The sequence below is a fragment of the Perognathus longimembris genome, chromosome 10 (genome assembly GCF_023159225.1).
Source record: "Perognathus longimembris pacificus isolate PPM17 chromosome 10, ASM2315922v1, whole genome shotgun sequence".
Taxonomy (NCBI): Eukaryota; Metazoa; Chordata; class Mammalia; order Rodentia; family Heteromyidae; genus Perognathus; species Perognathus longimembris.
The window spans coordinates 68,020,333-68,034,721 of record NC_063170.1 but is presented as its reverse complement, the minus strand read 5'-3'; the positions used below and the strand labels follow the sequence as shown (position 1 = coordinate 68,034,721).

Below are 14,389 nucleotides of genomic sequence, written 5' to 3'. Positions count from 1 at the left end.
TAATCCTAGCTCTCCAAGAGGCTGAGATCTGAGGATCAAGGTTGAAAGCCAGCCGGGGCAGGCTTTCATGAGACTCATGTCCAATCATGCACCCAAAGAGCTATACAAGTGGAGCTGCAGTAGAGTGTTAGCAAGAAAGTTCAGGGATGGTGCCTGAGCCCCGAGTTCAAGCCCCAGGACCAGTGCACTCACACAAAGAGGAAGAATCTAAGGCAGTTAAATACTTTGCCTCAAATCTCAGAACACAGCCTGCTCCAGATGCCAGGGCCCCACAAACATTACTCCATCACCCAGAGGTCTGTAAGAACCTAACACAGGCAGTTTGATAGGCAAACTCTCGCACTGCCTATTCAAGCAGAGTATAAGGGAAAAGAACCCAGAACCTGTCCAAGAACCCAGCATTAGCTGAGCAAAGTGGCTCACACCAGTAATCCTAGCTACTCAGGAGGCTGAGATCTGAAGATCATGGTTCGAAGCCAGCCCAGGCAGGAAAGTCCATGAGATTCTTTTTTTTTTTTTTTTTTTTTTTTGCCAGTCCTGGGCCTGAGCACTGTCCCTGGCTTCTTTTTGCTCAAGGCTAGCACTCTGCCACTTGAGTCACAGCGCCACTTCTGGCCATTTTCTGTATATGTGGTGCTGGGGAATCGAACCCAGGGCTTCAAGTATACGAGGCAAGCGCTCTTGCCAATAGGCCATATCCCCAGCCCCAGTCCATGAGATTCTTATCTTCAACAAACTTAAAAAAAAAAAATCCAGAAGTGGAGTTGTGGTTCAAGTGGTGGAGCATTAGCTTTGAGAAGGCTGAGTTCAAGTCCCAGGACAGGGACATATACACAAAAAAGGCGAATGGCCTATCCAGCCAATCTGAGATGAACTTTCCCACCTGCCAGATGGCAGCAACTGCGCTTCCCAAGAGGGTATGTTTCAGGAGACGCCTGAGATGCCTCAACACTCACTCCGTGGTCAGCCTGCAAATCTGATTTTAGGACTTAGGATGCTGGAAGGTAAATCTATGGCAAACCAGGGTTCTAGTTTGCTCACCCAAACAATGCTGTCCGGAAAGGGCTGAGCGACTGGATGTCATTCCCTTGGGGTTGTGCAGCTTGGCCATGAGCACCTTTAACATTCCTTGCAAAGCTGCAACACAGCCACTCGCACCAGAGGGCACAACTAGTTCAGCAGGGCCAGGTCACAGAGGTAGTGTCACAAAGGGGCCAGGAGCTGTTCAAGCCGTCCCCACCCCAGCTCCTCCTCACTTGAACTTCTCTTCAGTAGACCCAGCTGGCTGCATGAGGGAAACTTGGGAAAACTCGGCTCACAAGCCAGCGCTCCCTGAAAGAAACCCTTAGGGCCCCTGGCCTGCAAACTCCCGACAGCGAATAGGAAACCTTTCGGTGCACCTATTTACCTACCTAGTTCTTTTATAGGTCCCTGTCACCACTAACACTTAGCACACTGGAAGTTGAACAGCCTAGATACAGGGCTGAGGGCTGTTGTACTTTACATTAATCTCTGATTTACAGATTAAGAAACTGAGGCAGGGGCTGGGAATGTGGCTTAAGTGTTAAGAGTGCTTGCCTAGCATGCATGAAGCCCTGGGCTCCATTCCTTAGTACCACCTAAACAGAAAAGGCTGGAAGTGGCACTGTGGCTCAAGTGGTAAGGTGAAGAGGCCAGGGACAGTGCCCAGGCCCAGAGTTCAAGCCCTGCAAACGGGAAGAAAAAAACAACTTGAAATGTCAACAGTAGGACGATAAGTTTAAAGTTTGATTTAAATAGCTACCCATTGCCAGGTACTGGTGGCTCATGTCTGTAATCCTAGGTACTTAAGAGGCTGAAATCTTGAGGATCACCATTTGAAGCCAGTATGGGTAGGAAAGTCTGTGAGACTCTTCAATGAACTATTCAGAAAAAGCGAGAAGGGGCGCTGTGGCTCAAGTGGGGAGAGTGCTAGCCTTGAGAAAAAGAAGCCAGGGACAGTGTCCAGTCCCTGAGTTCAAGCTCCAGGACTGGCATCAAAAAAATAAAATAAAAAGCTCCATGTGGGTAGTGACTATCTTTTGAAGCCCAGGCTCCTACTACGTCCCGTGGAACCTCAGCTTCTCTATCCTAGATGGGATCTCTCTCTGAGGCTGCCTTCTGGGCCAGATGTCACTATGTGAAGAGCACCAAAGCTGTGTGGCCGTTTTCAGAACCGACGGTGCCTGAGCTGTGGTCTCGGGGCTGGGGCCCTCTGCGGGGGGGTGGTGTGTGTGTGTGTGTGTTGGGGTGATGGAACGAGGAAGCCCAGCCCCCCTTCTCATGTATCCATACAGAGCACAGACCTCATGCGGCCCCAAAGGGGCATAAAGAAACTTTAATCGGGGAAGGAGGATCCACGAGACTCAGAAGAGAGCGCGCGCATGGGAGCGGAGGAGGCGGAGCGGGCTGGAGAGCTGGCCAGGAGCTCTGGAGGACTCACCTCTCCGCCTCTAGCACAGGCACTGCACTGACAGGCAAGGCGAGCCTGGCACCTCTCGGGCTGCAAGGGCACCCAAGGGGCCCGGCAGCCGGAGGCGGCCTAGCTTTGGGGCCCCAGCTCCCAGGCATGGCTGGTCATCGTGGGTTCAGCCCTTGTCCCCAACCACTGCTGGGTGATCATCTTATCTTCAGGCAAAGCCCAGGAACTGGCAGAGGATCCCGCTCGTGCGCCCAGGGAGGCTTCGAAACAGGAGAGCGAAGGAGAGAGGCGAGTCTGGAACCTCCCTCCCTCCCCACCAGGGTGACACAGGGAGACAAAAAGGTCGCCTTCTGGCTCCAGGCCCGCCCAGACCCACAGCGACCAGTAAGGTACAATCACTGGGACCAGTCATAGCCACTGGAGGTGGAGATTATTTGTTTAAAAAAAAGAGAGAGACAAAAAGGTTACATTCTCCTACAAGCACAGAGTTTAAGTTTCAGAACATTAAAAAAAAACCTGTCCCAGCCCAGGGGACTGAACATCAGAAGCCAGCCTGACCAGGCACGCGTGGCCCCAGGAGAGGTCCACTGCCCGCTTCTTGCCCAGCTAGCAAGCACACCACCCCCTCCCGCATCTGTGCCCACCCAACCAGGCTCCCTGCTGCCGCCGCCGCCGCTCCAGGATGTGACTCCAGGACGCACGCCTTCGCAGAAACACGCAGACACACACAGGGAGGCTGAGGGGAGGCCGTGAGATCCAGCCAGATGGTTCAAAACTGCAAAGAGAGCCAAGCAGCGGGGGGTGACGGTTACTAGTGTGTCCCCGTGGGCCTGCTCGGAGAAGGTGGGCTGACCTGACAGCCACCCCTCCGCTCAGGTCTGTGGGGGCGGGGGAGGGGGGCTGAGGCACATTCTTAAATCCAGCTAGACTTTGGCAGGAACCTATGTCATAGACAAGAACAGAAAAGCTAGGGGCCGGGGGCGTCCCCACAGCTCCCTGACACTGCCCCGTTTGCTGGGTCAAATCTGGCTTCGTCGGGTGTGCAGGGGGCTCGCATCCAAGGGGCTCGAGGACTGCGCTGGCCAAGAGGAGAGGAATCAGGATCTGATGTCACACGCTGAGCTCCGGGGGTTGCCCCAACAAGCCTTAGAAGCGTTTTCTGCCCTCATCTCCCCATGGTGCCCGGAACAGCCCTGACACTACAACAGAGGCTGGGACCCAACAGTTAAGGACTGAATGCAGTCAAAATGCTGAATTAAAACCACCCTTCGGGCTGGGAATGTGGCCTGGTGGCAAAGTGCTCCCATCCTATACGTGAAGCCCTACGTGCAATTCCTCAGCACCACATATACAGAAAACGGCCAGAGGTGGCGCTGTGGCTCAAGGGGCAGAGTGCTAGCCTGGAGCAAAAAGAAGCCAGGGACAGTGCTCAGGCCCTGAGTCCAAGCCCAGGACTGACCCCAAAAAAAACCAAACAACAAAAAAAACACCCTTGGGTGGCTTCCTAGTGCCCTGGCCTTCCACCAGTCATGGGAGGCTCAGTAGGCACCAGGCGCTACACCTTCATAGCAAACGGCACGGACTGCTCAGCTGCTCTGAGATAATGATTAACACCATCCTCCTCTAGGCGAGCCTGTCCCAGCACACAGCACGGTGCCCGGCACACTAACTCAGTATAATTAGGCCCCAGGGAAGTGGGTGGATTCCGTATTTAGGAATTTGGGCTCCTCCAGGGCTGCTTGTATATTGGTAGCAATAAACACCAAACCTACCATCCAGGGACACAGTCAGCTCAGAGTGGAATGTGTCAACAAACCAAAGGTTGTTTTGGAAGAAGGAAAAAAGAAAGAGTCATGTCCTGACTATCTAAACAAGAACAAGTCTGCCGTCAGTCCCTCGGTATAAACAAGTCCTCCTTGCAGAGGCCTGCGGTCCTCTGGGTAGAGAGCATAAACAATCTAAGAGGGAATTGGAAGCTGGAAGCCATTACAGTGACGGGAAGGAAATAAGTGAAAGAAATGAATAAGCCTGAGAAACAGACACTGAAGAGAATACTTAAGTCTGTTTTGGATATGGAATGACACGATGATTATCTACTCCACATTCCCAAAAGATTCACAGTGTATTTCATGTGCCTCATGGCGCCGGTCATGGACATTTTTCTTTTAGTCAATTGTGGAGCCTGAACTCAAGGCCTAGGCACTGTCCCTGAGCTGCTTTTGCTCTAGGCTAGCACTCTAGCTCTTGAGACACAACACCACTTCTGGTTTTTCCTGCTCATGTGGTGCTGAGGAATCGAACCCAGGGCTTCATGCATGCAAGGCAAGCACTCTACCGCTAGGCCACATTCCCAGCCACTGTTATCTGAGCTTTTTTACTCAAGGCTAGCACTCTTCCACTTTGAATACAGCTCCACTTCTGGTTTTCTGGTGGTTAATTGGAGATAGGGTCTCACACACTTTAACCCAAGCTGGCTTTGAACTGCGATCCTCTCAGATCTCAGCCTCCTGAGTAGCTAGGAGGACAGGCGTGAGTAAGCAGTGTCTGGTGTCACAGACATTTTAAGACAGAGAAATTAATAGGTGAACGGCATCCAGATACCCAGCGGCTTAAAGGGGAACCTCTACAGCAGCTGGCCGACCCGCTGTTCCCCAGAGGTCCTATGGACCTCAGGACATGAGAGTACTGCTCTTCAGGGCGGATGTGAAACTCGCCTCCTAACTCAGGAAAGCTGTAAGGGATGACTGACTTTTTTTGTTTTCTTCCTTTCTTTTCTTTTTCTTTTTTTTTTTTGCCAGGGTGGGGTTTGAACTCTGGGCCGGGGAGCTGTCTCTGAGCTTCTTTTTGGTCCAGGCTAGCACTCTACCACTTGAACCCCAGCACCACTTTTTTGAGTAGTTTATTGAAAAGCCTCATGGACTTTCCTGCCTAGGCTGGCTTTGAACGGTGATCCTCAGATCTCAGCCTCCTGAGTAGCTGGGACTGGGGGCGTTCCCAGGGCCCAGGGCCCAACTTACGTTCTTGAGGAACTCCTCAGCCACAATGCGCGCACGGGCGTTGACTGACAGCTTCATCTCACTGATCTCCTTGTCGATCTCCTCCATGAAGTGGATCACAAAGTCCACCAACTTGTGTTTGTACATCTGCTCCGTGTGGAAGTTGGTGATGAGAAAACTGATGTCATAACCCTACAGAAGAAAGCGATGGGGAGCAGGGAACAAGTGAGAATTGCCACAGGGAACACTGCAGCGGGCCTCATCATGTGTTCCCAGCTGGCGGTGGCTTTCTCCCAAGGAACGCGCCCTTCAGCCAGCAGCCCACTTGGTCTGGAGCTGGAGCAAGACCTAAGCGGCACTGTGATCAAGTGGTAGTGCACTTGCCTTGAGCAAAATGAAGCTCAGGCCCTGAATTCAGGCCTTAGAAACGGGGAGAAAAACAAATCTCAGCTGAGAACGAGTGGCTCGTGACTGTAATCCAAGCTACTCAGGAGGCTGAGGTCTGAGGAGGAAAGCCAGACTCTTATATCCAAATAACTGACAAAGGCAGGAAGTAGAACTACGGCTCAGGTGGGAGACTGCTTGCCTTCTGAGTGAAACGCTAAGGGACAGAGCCCAGTTCCTGAGTTCAAGTCCCAGGACTGACACACACACACACGCACACGCACACGCACACACACACACCCCAGGCCGTGACAGAATCGCAGGGATAAACACACAGTTGGCTGGTATTACCTCTACTGGTTTCCTTCGTAGGATGAAGAAGTTCTCTGCTCGCATCATCATAAAGCGCATGAACTTATGGCATAAAATCTTCTCAATCTCATCAGCCTGGGGAGAAGGAAGGAGAAAAAGCTGGCGCTTCCACAGCTGGGCTTGTGACCGCTTGGCCCAGCCCTCCCCCTCCCCGGCTCACAGGAGGCAGCAGCTCTGGCCAGGAAGTGAGCACGCACGGCCTACTTTCCATCGCCCCTAAGTCCATGGGCATCATCGCAGTCCCCCCTCGCTCCCTCCCCAGGGGTCTTTCAGGCGCACTGTACGGAGGCTGCCTTTACCATTCTTGTGTCACTAGTGCAGAGTAGACACAGCCATGCTGAACAGACCACCCCGAACGTTCTCCCTTCTTTTAAACTCAATAGTTCTAAAACCATTCTGCAGCAGAGAACTGGATGTCCTCCCTGTCTCCAGATACTTGTTAATCTTCCCTCATAAAGGAGGGAAGGGATGACACTGTGCAAAAAGAAATGTACTCCTTACTGACTTAATGTAACTCATTTGTACATCATTATCTTTATAATAACAAATTAAAAAGAAACAAACTCCTCTCTTAGGCTTCAGGATTGGAACTTCCTGTAGTAAATAGTATCTAGTCTGAATTTAGTAACACTGTTTACTTTTAGAGTCCTCCTCTATTGTGGCAAGTGGTAACTGTTTTTCCATATATGGTTTAAGAGTTTCTTTTCAAATTTAAGTAAAAGAAAATAAATCAGCAGAGTACTTGTGGCTCCAGCCTGTAATCTGAGCTAATCAGGAGGCTGAGTTCTGGTGATCTCAGTTTGAAGCCTGTTGGGGTAGAAAGTCCACAAGACAATTTATCTTCAATGACAAGCAAAAAAGCTGTACTGGGGAATGGTCAAATGATAGAGCTCCAAATGTGAGCAAAAAAGCCAAGAATACAAGTACCAATACAGATTTTTTCCAAGAGTGAAACTTAAAAACTGTTATCAGATAGCACAGTACCAGTGGCTCCTATCTATAATCCTGGCTACTAAAGAACCTGAGGTCTTAGGATCACAGCTGTAAGCTAGCCCAGGCAGACAAATCTAAGAGATTTGAGTTTTTGTGGTTTTTTTTTTTTTTGGCCAGTCATGGGACTTGAACTCAGAGCCTGAGCACTGTCCCTGGCTTCTTTTCGCTCAAGGCTAGTACTTTACCACTTGAGCCACAGCGCCCCTTCTGGCCGTTTTCTATGTATGTAGTGCTGAGGAATCGAACCCGGGGTTCATGCATATGAGGCAAGCACTCTTGCCACGAGGCCAAGACTTGAGATTCTTTTTTTTTTTTTGGGGGGGGGGGGGGGGCCAGTCCTGGGCCTTGGACTCAGGGCCTGAGCACCGTCCCTGGCTTCCTCCCGCTCAAGGCTAACACTCGACACTTGAGCCACAGCGCCCCTTCTGGCCGTTTTCCATATATGTGGTGCTGGGGAATGGAACCGAGAGCCTCATGTGTAGGAGAGGCAAGCACTCTTGCCACTAGGCCATATTCCCAGCCCAAGACTTGAGATTCTTATCTCCAATTAGCCAGCAAAAATCTAGAGACATCAGTGTGCTTCAAATGGTAATGCCAACTGTGAATGAAAAAGCTAAGTAAGAACTAGAGCACGAAGCTCAAGTCTATACTAGCACCAATAAATAAATAAATAAATACCTAATTAAAATAAATTAAGGCTGGTACTAGTGGCTTATGCCGATAACCCAAGCTACTCAGGAAGCTGAGATCTAAGGATCATAGTTCAAAGCCAGCCTGGGCAGGAAAGTCCATGAGATTCTTAAAAATCTCCAATGAAGCATAGAGAAAGCAGGAAGTAGTCCTGTGACTCTAGTGGTAAGAGCACTAAACTTGAGCAAAAGAAGCCCAGGGACAGAGCACAGGCCCAGAGTTAAAGTCCCAGTCCTGGCAAAAATGTAAATAAATAAAATAAATTATATACATGGCTGAAGTAATTTTTTCTTCCCAGACAGGATTTGAACTGTGATCCTCTGGGATCATCATTGTCTCCTGAGTAGCTAGGATTATAGGCATGAGCTAACACATCCTGTCTTGGTTATTTATTTTTAGAATTATTTTCATTGGTGCTATGATTTGAACTCAGGGCCTCATACTTGCTAGGCAGGTGTTCTACCACTTGACCCAGAACCCTGTCTTGGTTATTTTTGTAATGGAAGGGATCTTATTTCCTGCCTAGGTGTGCCCCCAGGCCACGATTTTCCTATCTGGGCTTCCTGTGGTAGCTAGGAGGGCCAGTGTGAGCTACTGTGCCTAGCTCTCAGTTGAGCAGTCTTGCCACTTTTCTGCAAAGGCTGACCTTGAATGGGAATCCCCCCACCTCAGATTCCCAAGGAGCTTGGATTTTAGGCGCGAGTCACCGGCAGCTGGCTAGCAATTTCTTCTTTATATTAAGTGGTGGTTTCAGAACCCAGGTCTACCGAATATGTGCTGGAACTTATTACGCTTAGGAATGGATCTATGACCTGGTGTTAAACTGGCTCCGGGGCACTGCCTGTCTTCCCTAGTGTAGATGGAGCTCTGAACTCCAGACCTTCTTCAAGGCTACTCACCTGTTTCACAGCGATGCTGACCCGAACAGAATTGATGGAGCCCTCAATCAGAACCTTTTCCTTCTCATTCCTGCTGATGGTAACAGGTTGTAATAGGAGCTCTTTGCTACTCCTGAAATCACAAAGTCAGAGTCTAAGAAATAGAAGATTCCCAGCACAGGTCCTCCAATATGAAGGCCAGGGAATATTTTCTCCAGCCAAAAATAGCACACACTCTAGAGTCAGAGTGAAATCTGTCCACTTCTGTCCCACATTCCTTGGTATGTAACCCTTTTAGAAATCTCATCTCCTTTTTTTTGCCAGTCCTGGAGCTTGAACCCAGGGCCTGAGCACTGTCCCCGGCTTCTTTTTGCTCAAGGCTAGCACTCTGCCACTTGAGCCACAGTGCCACTTCTGGCCTTTTCTGTATATATGGTGCTGGGGAATTGAACCCAGGGCTTCATGTATAGGAGGCAAGCGCTCTTGCCACTAGGCCATATTCCCAGACCCTCTCATCTCCTTTTCTGTGAAATAGGTGAACCCTATTTCACATGTGAGCGCTGAAAGACATCCAAGTATAGAGAGCCAGGTGCTGGTGGCTCACCCTTGTAATCCTAGCTCCTGAGGAGACTGAGCTCTTGAGGATAGGATCGCAGTTCAAAGCCAACCAGGGCAGGAAGGTCTGTGTGACTCATTGTTTTGGTCAGTTGTAGAGCTTGAACTCAGGGCCTGGGTGCTGTCCCTGAGCTTTTGTGCTCAAAGCTGTTACTCTCTACCACTTAAGGCATACCTCCACTTCCAGCATTTTTATTTATTTATTTTTGCTAGTTAATTGGAGATAAGTGTCACAGATTTCTTCTGCCTGGGCTGGCTTCTAGCCATGATTCTCAGATCTCAGCCTCCTGAGTAGCTAAGATTACAGGCATGAGCCACCAGTGCCAGACTAGGAGACTCTTATCTCTAATTAACAACCAGAGAACCGGAAGTGGAGCTGTGGCTCAAATTGGTAGAGCACTAGCCTTGAACAAAAGAGTTCAGGGACAGTGCCCAAGGCCTGAGTTCAAGCCCCAGACTGGAGGGAGGGGGAAAGGCTGAGATCTGAGGATCCCAGTTCAAAGCCAGCCCAGGGAAGAAAAGCCTCAGACTCTTATCACCAATTAACTAGCAAAAAAGCTGAAAGTGGAGCTGTGGTTCAAGAGGTAAAGTGACAACTTTGAGTAAAAGAAGCAAAAAGAGAGGGTGAGGCCCTGAGTCCAAGCCCCAGTATGGGTGTGCATGCGCACGCGTGTACACAGACACACACGCAGACACACACAGTCCTTTAAATTTTACTTTTTATTTACTTTACATATTTTTGGTGGCTGGTGCTGGTGGCTTGTGCCTGTAGGCCTAGCTACTCAGGAGGCTGAGATCGGGAGATTGAGGTTCAAAGCCAACCTAGGCAAGAAAGACCCTTTGGTACAGGGTCTCTGTGCATAGCTCAGTCTGATCCTAAATTGTTATACTTCTGCCTCAGCCTCAAGTGCTGGGCACTGTGATAACAGGTGAGAGCCATGGGCCTGGCCCAGGTTAAATTTCAAAGGAGAGCCCTGGAGGAAGGCTCCGGTGGTAGGCCAAGTTAAACCCCAGGTACCACCGAAAAAAGTAAAAAAAAAAAAAAAAAAAAGCTTTGGTCCTTAAGTTCGATGGCGTCTCAGATAACTGAATTTTCTTTGTGATGAGCCAGTGGCTTCAATTCCATGGCAGACACTTGAGGAACAGCTCAATACACCTTCTCCTCTCAACACACTCCTCTCCTCCCACGGCCCATCCCTCACCAACCCATGGCTCCACTTTCCGCACTTCAAGTTGAAAACCACTGTCCGTCTGCAGCCAGACAAAACATGTCCACCGAAGCCAGGCTGACAATTCCAAGGTCACGGCACCCTCTAAACCGGTCACCCCAGTGCGCGGCACCCCTCATCCCCCACGCAGACCTTTTACTTTCCTACCTGACTTCCACTTCTGGCTTGTTGTGTCTTTCCACAACCTGAGAGGAGAAATTCTCCAGGCAGAGGGCAGCCTGCAGCGTGGCCCGCACGGCACTCAGGTAGGGGCGGAGAGTGGCAGTCTGCCGGAATAAACCAAGCGGTGGGGAGGGTCAGAACTCGCCTCACCAAACCCCCAAGTTCTCCCACTCTAGCTCCCAGAGAGCCACGTACTACCCAGGCTCCCAAGTGCACGCAAGAGCCTGCGTCTTCAAGGTGCCTTTCCGTCTGGTCTCAAGTGGTGGTTCGCAACAGGAAGCGATTCCTGCCAGGCGGTGCTTGACAATGGGTCAAACACGTGTCTGATTGTCGTGATTAGGGGGAGATGTGCTTACATACAGTGGATGGAGGTCAGACAGGCCGCTAAACATCCTACCATGCACAAGAATTACTCAGCCTTGAATGTCAAAGGCGCCGAGGCTGAGCCACATGTGCCTGTCTGAACAGGCACACAGTTGAGGGTCTGCCATCTGCTATGCTAAAAGTGTACGCAAGTCTACTGTTTGCCTCGGAGTGAGTGATGTGCAAATTCAAAGACCGTCTCCACGCACAAATAGCTCACTTGTGTAGGGGATATAGTCTAAGGAGGGATGAAGTGTAAAAAAATTAGAAGTAACCTATACCGAACGAAGAAATTGGTGTTGAGGAAACAGGATCAGGATGATTTCAGGAGACAAAGTAGAAGGAGGACATTCTCAGTGGAGAGGGTCAGCTTCAAGTACACTGGTCAGTTATATTAATCAGGTTCTTTCTCAACTTAAGACTTAATTAACACAGGCTGAATTGTCTGCAGGCTTTCCTCCCTCTTCACTGAAGTCAACCCTCCAAAGCTTAGCTTATTAGGGAAGGCCTCTTCCTTTCTCAGAAGTGTTTCTTGACTTCTCCCTTCACTGCATGTATTCTAATTTACAGTGACATATCCTTCATGTCGTTTGTAAAGTGATTCCTCACTAGACTGTAAAGCTCACGGTCTATAGGCCACATCTTTTTTTTTTTTTTTTTTTGGCCAGTCCTGGGCCTTGGACTCAGGGCCTGAGCACCATCCCTGGCTTCTTCCCGCTCAAGGCTAGCACTCTGCCACCTGAGCCACAGCGCCCCTTCTGGCTGTTTTCCATATATGTGGTGCTGGGGAATCGAACCGAGAGCTTCATGTGTAGGAGGCAAGCGATCTTGCCACTAGGCCATATTCCCAGCCCCTATAGGCCACATCTATTTTATTCACAAAGTTTATTTTATTCAGTTACATAGCTTGCAGCTAGCTTAGTATCTAACTTAGTGTTTCCTACTAAATGCTCTACAGAAAGAAACACATGAATTAACTTACTTAATACCCTAACAAAAGGGTATTAAGCATTCCAGAGGGAGTATGAATACAAAGTTTATGTACCCAAGAAGCATTTTAGATTGTACAGATGAGGGGAGGCTGTGATGGCGGGCTGGAGTAAGATTATGGGTTACCTAGAATGTCAGGATACTGAGTTAGCAGCTTTCTTTTTTCCTAACACGATAAGAAACCTGGGGGCTTTCTGAGGAGGAAGTTCCGTCACCAAGGCTGCATAGTGGCTCTCTGAAGACTGGATTGGAGAGGGAAGTGAGACATACAAGTGTTGTTTTTTTTTTTTTTTTACAAGAACTGTCGATGCAGGGGCAGCAAAGAGGATATTCAGTCAGAGGGGCTAGACTGGCAACTGATGCAAAATGGGGGAAAAAAAGCAACAAACTGGTATGCTCATATGGTTCAGAAGTATCATGCTTGCCTAGCTTGTAAGACGCCCTAGACTTGATCCTTGGCAACACAAAAATAAAAACATTATATGGATGGACTGACCAAGTCCATCCACTCAGAGGTAGAGAACCTTTTCTCTGTCAAGAGCCATTTACATTGTTCTCAGCCACACAGAATTATCCATACGGGCAGATGGCTGTGGACAGTGGTCTAGAGAAGCAGCACATGAGTCTATTCCAACCAAATGATTTCAAGGGCCTTAGAAGATCCAAGGGCTGGCTGGGCATTCCCTTTTCCTTGATCTAGTGGAAAAGATAAAATTATAAAGGAAAAATTAGTGGCAGATTGGGTTGCAAGGGGTCAGGAGTGGATGGGTTACAAAGAGACCGGAGAAAACTTCAGGGCAATGTGTCCCGAGCCTAAGTAGTGGTTACATGACTGTTTTTTGACAACATTCATTCATAACAGACCTAAAAGTGAGCAAAGCGTCACCTGTAATCCTAGATACTCCGGAAGCTGAAATAGAGGATTGTGATTTGAGGCTAGCCTGAGGCAGAAAAAGTCCGAGACACTCTTATCTCCAATCAGCCAGCAAAAGACCGGAAATGAAGCTGTGACTCAATTGGTAGCCTTGAGCAGGGAAAAAGCTAAGGGACAGTGCGCAGGCCCTCAGTTCAAGTCCCAGTAGCGGCACAAAAACAAGAAATCTAAATTGTATGTGGCCGACACTTGCCCTTTCAAGCATAAAAGACAACAGGCTCAAAGGGGCTGGGATGTAGCTCAGTGGCAAAGCACCTACTTAATAGCAAGTGCAACATCCTAAATCCAATCCCCAGTACCAAAAAAGAAAAGACAAAAAACCAAAAAGCAAAAAACCCAAACAACCAACAACAACACCAAACCCAGCTCGATAAACTTACAAGCTTTAAAACCGTTAAGGCCTGTCCTCAACCAGTTCAAAAGGACAATGCCAGGTTTCAAAGGGAGGCATGCAACTCAGTAATAGCGAAGACAAGTTTTCGAAAGGGAGAGGACTTCCGAGCCATGTCCATAGTTTTACGATGCGTCGGGACGGCCTCGCGAACCTTCCCAGGGAGCTGATGAGGCGGACGGAGGCGTCCCCGGCGCCTCCAAGGCCGGATAAGGATCCCCCGGGGGAAAGCACCGAGAGCTGGGGGGTCCCGGCCAGCGCGCGAGCTCGGACGGGGGGCGCTCCCGGGACGGGAAGGACCAGCACCGGGTCCCCTCGCCGCAGCAGAAGCCCAGGCAGGACGTACGCGCGCCCACCCCAGGATAAACACCACCGGCGGGCGCTCGCCCCCGGGAACCGCAGGGTGGAGAAGCCAGAGGGGAAGGGGGTGTGTTCGGGGGTGAGGTCCCGGCTCCGGGTACAGGCGACGGGGCTCCCCACGGGCCTCCGAGGCACGGCCAGAGCACCGAGAGCCCCATCTCCCCGGCTGCTCGGCTTCAGGGCTACTCGGTCCCCCTCCCCGCCTGCCAAGCGCCCGACCGCAGGCCCGGCCCCGACCCGGCGAGTCTCCCTGCCCCACCCTCGCCGTGCTCCCCCCCACCCCCACCCCCACGGGACCCCCCCCCCCCGCCACGGCCACGGGCCTCCGAAGCAAGCAACGGCTCCCCGAAACCCACAACCGCGCGGCAGGACGGAAGGAGGGGCCGGGGGGTCCCCGCCGCGGGCCCCGGCGCTCTCACCATCGCGGGCGCTGGCTGGCTGGGCCGGAAAGCGGAAGTACGGAAGTCGCCGGCCCCGCGGCGCCTGACCTTAGGCGAGCGGCGCAGCCGCAGTCCCCGCCCTGACTTCCGGGCGGTACCATCCGCGTTCCCAGCGCGGGGGGGGGGAGGAGGCGAGCCCCAGCGGCCCGGGC

General features: G+C 50.7%; 1 protein-coding gene across 1 annotated transcript; it reads right to left on the bottom strand.

Annotated features, from left to right (window-relative positions):
• Positions 1-2,325: 2,325 nt before the first annotated feature.
• Positions 2,326-14,308, bottom strand: Arpc4 (actin related protein 2/3 complex subunit 4). The gene is made up of 6 exons (XM_048356275.1): positions 14,217-14,308; positions 10,745-10,863; positions 8,775-8,886; positions 6,172-6,267; positions 5,458-5,628; positions 2,326-3,215 (listed from the first exon to the last, which is right to left on the bottom strand). The coding sequence occupies exons 1-6, from the start codon at positions 14,217-14,219 to the stop codon at positions 3,210-3,212; spliced, it is 507 nt and encodes a 168-aa protein (XP_048212232.1). The 5' UTR covers positions 14,220-14,308; the 3' UTR covers positions 2,326-3,209.
• Between the last annotated feature and the right edge of the window lie 81 nt (positions 14,309-14,389).